This window comes from Gigantopelta aegis, chromosome 6, assembly GCF_016097555.1.
Source record: "Gigantopelta aegis isolate Gae_Host chromosome 6, Gae_host_genome, whole genome shotgun sequence".
In the NCBI taxonomy this organism is placed as follows: domain Eukaryota; kingdom Metazoa; phylum Mollusca; class Gastropoda; order Neomphalida; family Peltospiridae; genus Gigantopelta; species Gigantopelta aegis.
The window spans coordinates 63093854-63106287 of NC_054704.1; the positions used below are offsets into that span (position 1 = coordinate 63093854).

The 12434-nt window shown below is 42.0% G+C and overlaps 1 protein-coding gene across 1 annotated transcript; it reads left to right on the forward strand.

Annotated features, from left to right (window-relative positions):
• The first annotated feature begins 650 nt into the window (after positions 1 to 650).
• On the forward strand, positions 651 to 5467 carry LOC121375790 (vitelline envelope sperm lysin receptor-like). Its single transcript, XM_041503435.1, has 2 exons — positions 651 to 1082; positions 4403 to 5467. The coding sequence occupies exons 1-2, from the start codon at positions 705 to 707 to the stop codon at positions 5366 to 5368; spliced, it is 1344 nt and encodes a 447-aa protein (XP_041359369.1). The 5' UTR covers positions 651 to 704; the 3' UTR covers positions 5369 to 5467.
• The last annotated feature ends 6967 nt before the right edge of the window (positions 5468 to 12434 follow it).

A 12434-nucleotide genomic window follows, 5' to 3' on the forward strand; every position in this document is an offset into this window, starting at 1 on the left:
TTTGCACGTGCTCGTTTTTCATAAGCCGGGTTCAATAGTTCACAGGGGCGTAGGCTGGACGACCCCCCCCCCCTCCCCCGCTGAAGCAAATGGTCCGCTTTCAGAACTAAAACATACAGGTTTATACATTTTGAGTTTCTAGTGGTGCAAAAACAAAGTAGAAAAGGGTCCACTTGGTTCGTATTCGACCCCCCCCCCCCCCTCCCCCAGGTCCAGATCATGCTACGCCCTGGTTCATTGGGTATACATAACTTTCTTTATAATTTTAAATAATACATTCCAAGCTTTAAAACAGCAAAAACAATATATGAAGGTTCATTAGTGACATAATTATTTTAAAAAATAAATAAATCAATTGTAATAATAATAATTATGAAATTATGAAATTATTATTCAACTGATTACAGACTGTTCCAGGGGTTATCACATGGTGGAGGCCGGGGGCAGTTTTGTTTACTCACAACCCACACAATAACATTTTATTAACATGAACAAAAAAAAGTGCAGCATACCCATAAAGCATAAAATAATTAATATGATGTCTCCCGCTACCCGCATTTAATAAATTCTGAACAACCCTGGGTAAACCTGTCCACCTCGATGGGATGAGACATTCCGTGCACGTGCAAGCGAAATCTGTCTGGTTTTGATGATATGTTCCTCAGTTGTCGTCTGACCCGCAGACGAGGAAGAAGGCTGTGATCATGGCTGCCTGGAATGCTCTTCGCAGCGTTATCACCCTCGCCGCCATCGTCGTTGTGTCTTGCAACGACTACGACGACCCAGAACAATGGATTTTGGCGGTCACTCCTTACTGCGGCAACTCCACGTCTGATAATGCATGGCTCGAAATTAAGACCGACCTTTCCATTTCTGCAGAAGCTGTCTGCAAGTCGAACGAGAGGGTTGCGTTTATGACGAACAATACCGTCGAGTACTATGTCCCCCTTTTCTATGGCGGGTCTACGAGTGGACGCTGCGTGTTCACAAAGAAGACGGCAACGGAGATGTATACTGTTCAGGTGACAGTGTCGTGGGGGGAGAGAGGCAGTGAAATCCATACACTAGAGAAGACCTATCAGGTATCTATACAATTGTAAACTGTTATACTTGAGGCTTTGAATAATGGGATTCATACATTTCAATGTGTTTATGACCATAAACCATGTTTCGTCAAGATTCCCCTACCCCTACCCCACACCAATGAACAAGTTTTTAATTAAATTTTAACCTATTATGGACATAAGTCAGTTCAAAATAAATTTCATTGCAAATTTCAGAGAGTTATGGCCCTTGAGCTTAGAAGATATGAAAATTTGTTTGGCCCGGTAGGGAACATGCATTGCTTTAGCAGTATTCTCTGAATGCTTGTTTTGTTACAAAATGGATAATTATTACAATATAGGTCGCGTTTTTTTTATCACAGAATTGGGTCTTAACACTATACCCCCCCCCCCCCCCCCCCCTCCTTCCAATACAACAGAAGTGCTCGACAACAATCACGTTTTGGGGTTGAAAATGGTGGTTTTAGTTTTTAAAACAAATTATTACAGTTGTACCTGTGAAGGTAAATTTTTGACTGATGTTGTAATTTATTGCATAACCATGTTGGTATTAAGAATTATTCCGACTTTATATATATATATATATATATACTCTTCAAAAAAAGAAACGCAAAAGGGTACAAATGGGTTATAACTCCGATTTTATGTTTCCTACCGGTTCATGCTTTGTGAATATAAGGTCATTGCATGTCCCAAACACATTCCCACGGTTACATTCGATAAAACGCAGCTACTGTACAATAAAGTTCCAAAATGTGAATATTCGCAAAAACGCAGCCACGTGCAAACCATGTCACCACTGCACGTGCGTTGTCTGCACGTGCAACATGAACACCGACAGTATAAAAGTGCAAGGTGTTCGCTTGCCTGGCCTCTGTATCTGGCCGACAGTTGACAATCCAGGACATGCCACGTCTCAGTGAACCGCAGAGAAACAATGCCATCGGCCGACTAGACGCAGGCGAATCCAGAACGGCCGTTGCCAGGGCATTCCATGTGTCCCCAAGCACCATCTCCAGACTGTGGGACCGTTACCAGCAACATGGATCACACGTGACTTCCCTAGATCCGGTCGACCACGGGTCACTACCCCCGGGCAGGACCGCTACATCCGGGTACGCCACCTTCGGGAACGATTGACTACTGCCACCTCCACAGCCGCAGCAATACCAGGTTTGCGCAGGATATCCGACCAGACCGTACGGAACCGCCTACGTGAGGTAGGAATTCGTGCCAGACGTCCAGTTCGAGGTGTCATCTAACACCACAACACCGTCGACTCCGACTGCAGTGGTGCCAGATTCATCGACAATGGCCTCAACTGCGATGGAGACAGGTGTGGTTCAGTGACGAGTCCCGATTTCTGCTCCGACGTCATGATGGAAGATGTCGCGTGTATAGGCGTCGTGGTGAACGTTATGCGGCAAACTGCGTGCAGGAAGTGGACAGATTCGGCGGGGGTAGTGTCATGGTGTGGGCAGCCATCTCACACACTGGCAGAACTGACCTGGTCCACGTGCAGGGCAACCTGAATGCACAGGGCTACAGACCAGATCCTCCGGCCACACATCGTTCCAGTTATGGCCAACGCCAAACGCAGTGTTCCAACATGACAACGCCAGCCTCACACAGCACGTCTCACAACGGCTTTCCTACAGAACAACAACATTAATGTCCTTCCTTGGCCATCGATATCACCGGATTTGAACCCAGTTGAGCATCTATGGGACGAGTTGGACCGACGCCTCCGACAGCGACAACCACAGCCCCAGACCCTGCCCGAGCTGGCAGCAGCCTTGCAGGCCGAGTGGGCCACCATCCCCCGGGACGACATCCGTACTCTGGTTGCTTCAATGGGCAGGCGGTGCCAGGCAGTTGTCAACACACGCGGAGGCCACACCCGGTATTGACTCCAGATGACCTTGACCTTGGTGGTGTGTCCTATCACTTACTCACAATGGACTAGAGTGAATTGTGAACAATCCTGCAACATTTGGTAATTATCGGACTCACCATTCAATAATTAAATCAATTCTCCAAATGTTACGACAATGTGGTTTTGCGTTTCTTCTTTTGAAGAGTATATATATATATATATATTATATCATTTTAATTCTGACGTATGGACAAGTAGGAACATGTATGGCGTACTATTTGTGAACCACTCCTTGTGGATGATAACTGTTGACTTAATATTTACTTATTTGAATGATTTAACGTATTGGTTTTCATATCCGTCCTCTGTCTGTCTGTCTGTCCGTCCGTCTGTTCCCCAAAGTTTTCCACATGGTTTTATTTCGCAGTGCTTTGGGGTTACGCAATGAGCTGAAAGCTTGTGTGTAGCTTTATCATGTACTGGTACAGATTAAGGTCGACTTTCGTGGCGAGTTAGCCATTTTCACAAAGTTATCACCCTTGAACTTAGGAGATATGACAAATTGTTTTCCAGACGGTTTTTCGCAAAGCTTTGAGATATTGAGCTACGATTTTGTGTATAGTTTATTCTGAGATGTTACAGATCAAGTTTGACTTTCATGACGATTTACTCGTATTTCACAGTTATGGCCCTTGAAGTTAATTATCAAAGAAGGCAGCGATATCGCTGTTCAGCCAGTGCACGACTGGTATATCAAATGCCGTAGTATGTGCTGGTCTCTCTGTGGGATGGTGCATATAAAAGGTCCCTTGCTACTAATGGAAAAATGTAGCGGGTTTCCTCTCTGACTGTCGAAATTACCAAATGTTTGACATCCAATAGCCGGTGATTAATTGATGTGCTCTAGTGGTGTCGTTAAACAAAACAAACTTCTTCAGTGGAATATGCATGTACCGACGACATTCTATGACCTATGATTCCATACCAGACGACAGGATTATCAAAGAGATGTTAGCTACGCGTGTCCTTGTTGTATCTGAATATGATCTAGATATTGACAAGGGAAATGACCGACCGTTCCTTGCCGTCAATGACCTGAGCTGTCGATGCCAGAATCAAACCTTTTAGCTCCGCGGCTTTGATGCCACGACAAAATGCGTGATAAACATTAATACTAAACTTTGTGAATTAAATGTTGGATTTTTTTATTTGTTCTTCCACAAAATAATTGCTGTAATTGTATTTTGTTAATGAAACCTCCTAACTTCATATTTGTTAAAAAGCAAATTCAGACTGGCTAATATCCACAGTGATCGTAATTCCATAATTTGTAGATATTTTAAACGATGATTCACTTTGTTCAGCACGTGCACAGCGATACGATTGATTGATTGATTTATTCTCTGTTTGAATAACAAATGTTGTATACAGGAAATAAAACTTATTTTCGTTATCCCCTCAGGTTACATGTGCATTCGGTGATCGAGCGACCATCGAGTCGCCCAGCCATGGGATTGTCGAGCCTTTGATTGCGCCCATGGAGATTCAAAGCCATGAAGGGGATCAGTCTAATTCAGATATCGAGGTCCGGTTGATCGACGTGATTGGTGGTGATTTACCCTCCACTGGCATCCATGTTGGTCGAAAGGTTCTTTTACAAGCACGGAGTAACGGCGCTGGAAATGAATCGGGAATCAGGCCTGTCGCTTGTGACCTAGTTGGTATTGCCTCTGGTAAAAAGTACGCCGTTTTAAGAGCTGGATGTGGTGATGGTTTAGTGTTCAAGAAAAACCAGGGTTTCAAAACGGACGGTTTACTCTCGGTAAGTCCTCCCTTTAAAATGATATCCCTTGGCAGAGACGTGTCTGTCAAATTTCGATGTAATTTCACGCTGTGTCTTCACAACTGTGATGGAGACTCCTGCAGAGTGGAAACAAAGCGACGAAGTGTTCAACTTGGTGATGACTTGTCCACGATGGCAGATACGAATTCCATTAAGATTCTTTTGACTACAGACGATGTGGCAGACTCGTCGTCTGAAGTCATCATTGAACTGAATGGAGAGGTCAAGCAACAGTCAACAACAAAGTCGCCATCCTCTGATGGTACATGCATTGGATGTCCAGACCAATATTCTTCTCCAACTGACCACTCTGTCGAACATGATGTGCAGAAGAATATGCGTGATGGCTTGCCTCCAGCAGACATTTTACCGAATGCTAACACGCTGAAGAGAGAATATCAGAGGTGGCCTCAGCTATCTTTTGGAAGCTATAGTTCGATGGTGCAGTACGCCTGGCCCTTTGGTCTTGCCGTCTTGATGGCGATTGGCATGTTCTCTACTCTCTTTGTGGCGGTGTTGCTGGTGTGTCGACACAGCAAGGTGGGCCACGGTCTGACGATTTTGGTGAAAACGACAGTTTGCTGAAATAGACTTTCTTATTATTAATTCTGATTAATTATTCATTAACTGTTAAAGTTCTTTAAATCTGTATTTGTTACCTTATTATTAAATACGCAATCGTTATTGCTGTGTTTTGTTTTATATTTTAAGGAACTTGGCCATATTCATAGTTATGCCATTGCGTGGGTAATTGGTACAGTTGTTCATCCTAGAAAAGACTTAAACGAAAATATTCGTGTTAGGGCCGTAGATGTGATAAAAGATTCTATGAAATCAAACTATAACCCACTACGTGGAGATTTTTAATATTTTTTCTCTCCACGCGTATTTCCTTCCCGATCCCCACCTCGTATGACCTAACCAGTAATTATATGTACATCATCGGGGGGTGGGGGGGGGGGGGGGGGGGGGGGGGGGGGGAGAGGGGTCGGAGCGTAGCTCAGTGGTACAAGCACTCGCCTGATGCGCGATCGATCCCCGTCGGTGAGCTATTTCTCATTCCAGCCAGTCCTCCACAACTGGTGTAATAAAGGCCATGATATGTACTATCCTGTCCGTGGTATGGTGCATATAAAAGATCCCTTGCTACTAATCGAAAAGAGTAGCCCAGGAAGTGGCAACAGCGGGTTTCCTCTTTAAATATATGTCCTTAACGATATGTCTGACACCATATAACCGTAAATAAAATGTGTTAGAGTGCGTCTTTAAATAAAAATTTCCTTCCTTCCTCGGAACCCCCCCTCCCCCATTTTTTTATCCTATTGTTAGAAAACTGTATCTTAACGTAACCGTTATAAATATAAATCATTATACCAATACATTCGGGACTTCGTTTGGCGGTTTGAAGAAGAAAAATATTAATACGTACGAAATTATTTGTAGGTATAAACCGGCCTCGGTGGCGTCGTGGCAGGCCATCGGTCTACAGGCTGGTAGGTACTGGGTTCGGATCCCAGTCGAGGCATGGGATTTTTAATCCAGATACCGACTCCAAACCCTGAGTGAGTGCTCCGCAAGGCTCAATGGGTAGGTGTAAACCATTGCACCGACCAGCGATCCATAACTGGTTCAACAAAGGCCATGGTTTGTGCTATCCTGCCTGTGGGAAGCGCAAATGTAAGATCCCTTGTAATCGAAAGTAGCCCATGTAGTGGCGACAGCGGGTTTCCTCTCCAAATCTGTGTGGTCCTTAACCATATGTCTGACGACATATAACCCTTAAAGGTTGACGTTAAATAAACACACTTCTTTCTGTAGTTAAATCCTTGCAGTGTTAGGTAAATTTTGTGACATAAAAAATTCATATTTCTATTGATTAAACTTAAAAAAATTAAATGGCACAGTATAGTAAAGGGACATTGAGTTTGTTGCATTGTAAGGTGTTTCCGACTAATAAATATTTCTGATTAAACTTAAATATTAAATATATTAGAACGATCAGAAATACGTTTAATATACAACCACTAATATTTTATGCAGAAAAATATATTTGATATGTAATTACAATCGCTAAAACGTCTGTTAATCGATAACATCTTAAAAATTGCAGCAAACTCAGGAATGTCCCTTTAAGAATGATGAACGTTAAAAAAATATATGTAAAATAATCTGTCATTTCATTTCAACTTATTTTCGTGCTTATATCCAATTAAGGGCACACATCTCAGCTATATGGGTCATCTGTCCACGACAGTGGGTTAGTGGTTGGTGACAGAGAGGGTGTGTAGTGATCTTACACCTACCCATTGAGTCGTTAAAATCCGCTCTGCGAACCCTGTACGTGCCAGACTTATGCCCGATGGTTTAAATACGACAGCTCCGAGGCCGGTTAAAAAAATAATTTAATTTTCGACTGCTTGTCAAACTCGACCCATATTCACAAAACATCGTAAGCCTAGTTTTGCACGTAAACGTAAATCTACGACTGAAGAGCTATTCACGAAACAACGAAAACGTAAGTTACGTGTAAAGTTGGACGTAAATATAAGAGTGCCTCCAGTTACAACTAACGCTGCACGTAAGTCGTGTTCATATAATAAATCAAGCACGATCGCCGTTATTTACTATTATTTACGAAAACTGGCAGCAGTTCCAATAATTGAAGCAGTTTGCGATGGCGAACGCCCACGGATTTAAAAAAAAATTGTTGGTGATCGAACGGATGTTTTTGACTCGGGCAAATTCTCCTGAGTTATCTTTTCCTTTTTAAGAAATATCCTCAAGTTCGTACCAAAACGCGGATCCTCACCAATACCAAAATGTTATGGTTCTCCGTTCGCGATGTTATTGTTAGACGACAAACGAAATTGAGTTTTGCGCATTTGTTATTTCTCCAGTAGCCATCGTTTCTAATGGGTTTTTTTTTTTCTTTCTCCGGAGAGAGTGTTAAATCGTAGATTTACGTCCAACTAAGTTAGGTTTACATTTACGACCGTCTTTGAGAATAAGGTGCTTCTTGCACGTAAACGTAAATCTACGGCAGACGTAAGTGCTAGTCGTAAACGTAAATTTACACCTTTTTGTGAATACGGGTCCTGATCTTTATTACCGACAACCTGATTCTTGCTGTACAGAAAAGCAACTTCCGAGTTTGTCACACTGTCAGTTACCACTGTGATTACAGGACATTGTTTGGGATCTGGGCGTTTGATTCCAGTCCAGTTTTAGGTTACCATATGTGGACCTAGGGTAAAGACTTGCACATTGTTTTGGTATCAGCCGCACAGCATCATCAGATCATTGAAAGGAATTAGAAGCAGGAAAGATACCTGGGCATTTTGAGTACAAACCAAAAAGTTTGTTTTATTTAACGACGCCACTAGAGCACATTGATTTTTAATCTTATCATCGGCTATTGGACGTCAAACATATGGTCATTCTGACACTGTTTTTAGAGGAAACCCGCTGTCGCCACATAGGCTACTATTTTTTACGACAGGCAGCAAGGGATCTTTTATTTGCGCTTCCCACAGGCAGGATAGCACAAACCATGGCCTTTGTTGAACCAGTTATGGATCACTGGTCGGTGCAAGTGGTTTACACCTACCCATTGAGCCTTGCGGAGCACTCACTCAGGGTTTGGAGTCGGTATCTGGATTAAAAATCCCATGCCTCGACTGGGATCCGAACCCAGTACCTACCAGCCTGTAGACCGATGGCCTGCCACGACGCCACCGAGGCCGGTAAGAGTACAAACCAATTTCGTATCTTAGAATTTCACCAGTCGGGGTAGTTCTTAAAACAATTGGTAGTCATTTCCTACAGGTAATAGCATTAACGATTTTCCTGACCCATGAGCCTGTCCAGTTAATTACACACCTTTCCATCAGGTGTTGGAAATGATTGCAAAGTTGGGTACAGGTACAAAGCTAGCTAAAATGGATATCAAATCGGCCTTCTGGTTGTTAACGATTTATCCTGACGACGTTGATTTGTTATGTTTTCAATTTAATGGGAAATATCACGTACATAAATGTCTGCCCATGAGTTGTACTATCTTCTATTCATTGTGGACTGTTCAACAAAACATATAAAGCCTTTCCTCATTAATTTTATTTTATTTTTGCAGGTGCTAGGGATACAAAAAATCGTGAAATACATATGGTTTGCTTTAGCAATGTTTGTCAGGACCTGAAGTTACCCACAGCCGAGGAAAACAAAAGTATGACCCAACCAAGGTCAGGAGCGTTCGCTCAATGTGCGGTCGGTCTGGGATCGATCAGTGTCGGTGGGCCCATTGGGCTATTTCTCGCTCTAGCCAGTGCACCATGACTGGTATATCAAAGGCCGTGGTATGTGTTATCCTGTCTGTGGGATGGTGCATATAAACTATCCCTTGCTGTTAATCGAAAAAGAGTAGCCCATTAAGTGGCGACAGCGGGTTTCCTCTCTCAATATCTGTGTGGCCCTTAACCATAAGCCCGACGCCATATAACCGTAAATAAAATGTGTTGAGCGCGTCGTTAAATAAAACATTTCCTTCCTTCCTTAGGCCGGGTTATTGATAAACCTAAGAGATGATAGTTACATTAATAATTGCAAACATTAGTAGAATCCTTAAAGTTCTTTCGTCGGGCTGTCCCAAATGCCATGCCATTTAACAGGCGATGTTATGATGCAACTTGCGGAGTTGGACAACCACACCACTGCATAACGATAACTGCTAGAATGCGAGAATATATAAAAAATGTGGTCAATTTTCTTGAAAGCTTTCCATGGGAACCACCACTGTCTGTGTCACACTGGTATCATAGTCATAGTAATAGAACATTACTACTGCTTCTGTTTACATACAGTACAGGGAAAGGCGAACTGGGTTGTTGGTCTTATTTTCAAGGCCACTGGGCATTCTTCCCATGGCTACGTGTCGAATTGCCAAATATTTGACATCCAATAGCCGACGATTAATTAATCAACGTGTTCTAGTGGTTTTGTTAAACAAAACAAGATTTAACTCTTTTCATGGCCTTAACATTGAGGTGGGCTGGAAATCATGAAAGACATTACATTTTAAAGAGTTTGTTCCTCTCGTACTTGACATACACATTTGCCATACACATTTATGTAAGTACTTTCTACAATAAAAATCTTGTAATGCATATTGATAATGAAGCACTGTAACCCAGTGCTTGACAAGCAAACGTCAAAGTTAAAAGTTTGTTTTGTTTAATTAATCATCGGCTATTAGATGTAAAACATTTGGTAATTCTGACACGTAGTCATCAGAGGAAACACGCTAAAATAAAGGATCTTTTATATGCACTTTCCCACAGACAGGAAAGCGTATACCACGGCCTTTGACCAGTTGTGGTGCACTGATTTGAACAAGGAATACCCAATCAGCTGAATCGATTCACCGAAGTGGTTCGATCCTGCGACGCATGTACCTCAAGCAAGCACTCGACCAAGTGGGCTAAATCCCGCTCCAGCAAACCTTAAAGTAAAACAATATTATGTCACTCATTAGGAACCTCCCCTTCATGATGTTGAAAAATAATATTAAGTTTCCGCGTACAACACTTGGCAGGGCTGACAAATCAAATATCGGGATTCCATTTATCGTAAACGTTGGTCGAGATTCCAGAACCAGATAAACTGCCAGCAGAAATACTAGCACACTTTACAGATCTACCACACAACGTGAACCTGACAGACTCTTGAGAGCATCAGTAGCTGACAGCACTCGCGCAACACACGACTGAGGATATAATTGACAAAACTCCTTACTGACCACCTGTACTGGAACATATTGTGCAGATTGTGGCTCATATGATGTCAATTAAGGGTTCTTCATATTCTACTGCAAAATAATATTTGGCTGGTCGGTATTTCTGACTTAAGCGATTTTGCGCAACACCTTTTAGTAAGGAAGTTGCTTGAGGGTCATCGTGCAAACCAAACCAAACCAACCAAAGACACAAGACACAATTTTTCGCTTAATCGTTTGCCAAAAATAGTAAAAATATATTGCCCATCATATGTAAGGACACATACGAGACATATCTCTTTGCTGCTGAATTTTTAAGGGCGGAGAAGAATATCAGCATGCAGTATGACAAATGAATGACAAATGAATGTCATTCCCTTTAAAAACGAGATGTGCTAATAAATAACAAACTGAGGCTATTCGCCTACATAGAAGTCATTCTAAAACTGAGCAATGTGGCAAGGACATCACTGTTGTTATACCACAAAATACGGGGGTAAATCTATATTGCAGAACATTTAATGAGTAGTTGGCATTTTTTTGTTTTTGTTTGTTTATTTGTGTGTGTGTTTGTTTGTTTGGAGGGGGGGGGGGGAGGGGACTCACCCACTACCAATTTACATCACTACTGAAGAAAGCTGGAACAATTAAGGTTAAAGGGTGTACAGTTAAAATCCCATTCTTTTTGCATAGGGGCTGCAACAATAGCGGCACTGCAGGGATGCTACACTAAATACCCAGACACCAAACTTGATCGGTCAGCATAATTTCTCCAACTTCCAGATGGAAGGAAGGAAATGTTATATTTAACGACGCACTCAACACATTTTATTTACGGTTATATGACGCTGGAAAAAACCCTCCCAGATGGAGTCCATTTATCATCCGTGGGGATGGACAATTTTTCTAATCGCAATAAAAGGTCTGTTTATCCTAATCAGTGGTAGGTTAAGAACGGAAATGTGTCGATGTAAATAATTTGCTCACGACAGAATGGGGATTGAGCCTGGGTATCTCCCGCACATAATGTGGTGATAGTGGGCTCCTTTGCCCATCTAGAAATATGATATCCTCATATATGGAACTGGTTTACACCTACGCATGCTATATATGACCAGCTAAGGAATAAGTAATACAGTATCATTATTTGACTGACACGGAAAATGTTCAATTTAACCATGAAAAAGTTTACCAGTTGCAGTTGATTGCAAACTTAAGAACACAAGAAAATTAGGCGGCCACCAATATGAAAATACAGATTGCGCTTCGGTGAACAACCTTCAATATGACATTGTCACCAAGAAACGTATGCTTGCAAAGAAGCTATCCAAAAATGAAGACAGCTTTAAACTACACTGGTCAGCAGTGATCCTCTACCCATTGATGACATCGCGATACAGCACCACACCTAAACGTGAGTTTGGAAATCCCACCAAGTTTGGCTTTGAAAAGAAAACTGCTTTATGTGGTACCCGAGCTAATGAACAAGGTTTTATCTTACCCAGAATTGCTAAACAACCTATTGTGAGAGTGACGGCCAATTTATTGCACTTCAAAGTGATCATGCTTTGAAAATTGACAACCATGCACAACACCAGGCAAGAGATGTACCAGATGATTACGTTGTGTGAAGATGATAGTGAGATGATGCCGACAGTGTATCGGATGATAACTAGTATATGGATATGAGAACGGTAGTATATATAGCACTAGCACTATCTACTCAATTTATATATTACCTTCAGGAGTTTGCGTGCTATGGATTTGTTAACAATTAATTAATTAATTCATTTATGGTTTGGTATTCTAGTTATTGTAACTTGTGAGTGCTAACAGCTGTACACTGACAACAATGCTTACTCAATGAGCAACGATTTTACCAGT

Excerpts from the sequence above, each read along its gene's own strand:
- LOC121375790 (XM_041503435.1), top strand. The coding sequence starts at position 705 with ATGGCTGCCTGGAATGCTCTTCGCAGCGTTATCACCCTCGCCGCCATC. Across the intron at positions 1,083-4,402 it reads CACTAGAGAAGACCTATCAG|GTTACATGTGCATTCGGTGA; the intron begins GTATCTATACAA and ends TTATCCCCTCAG.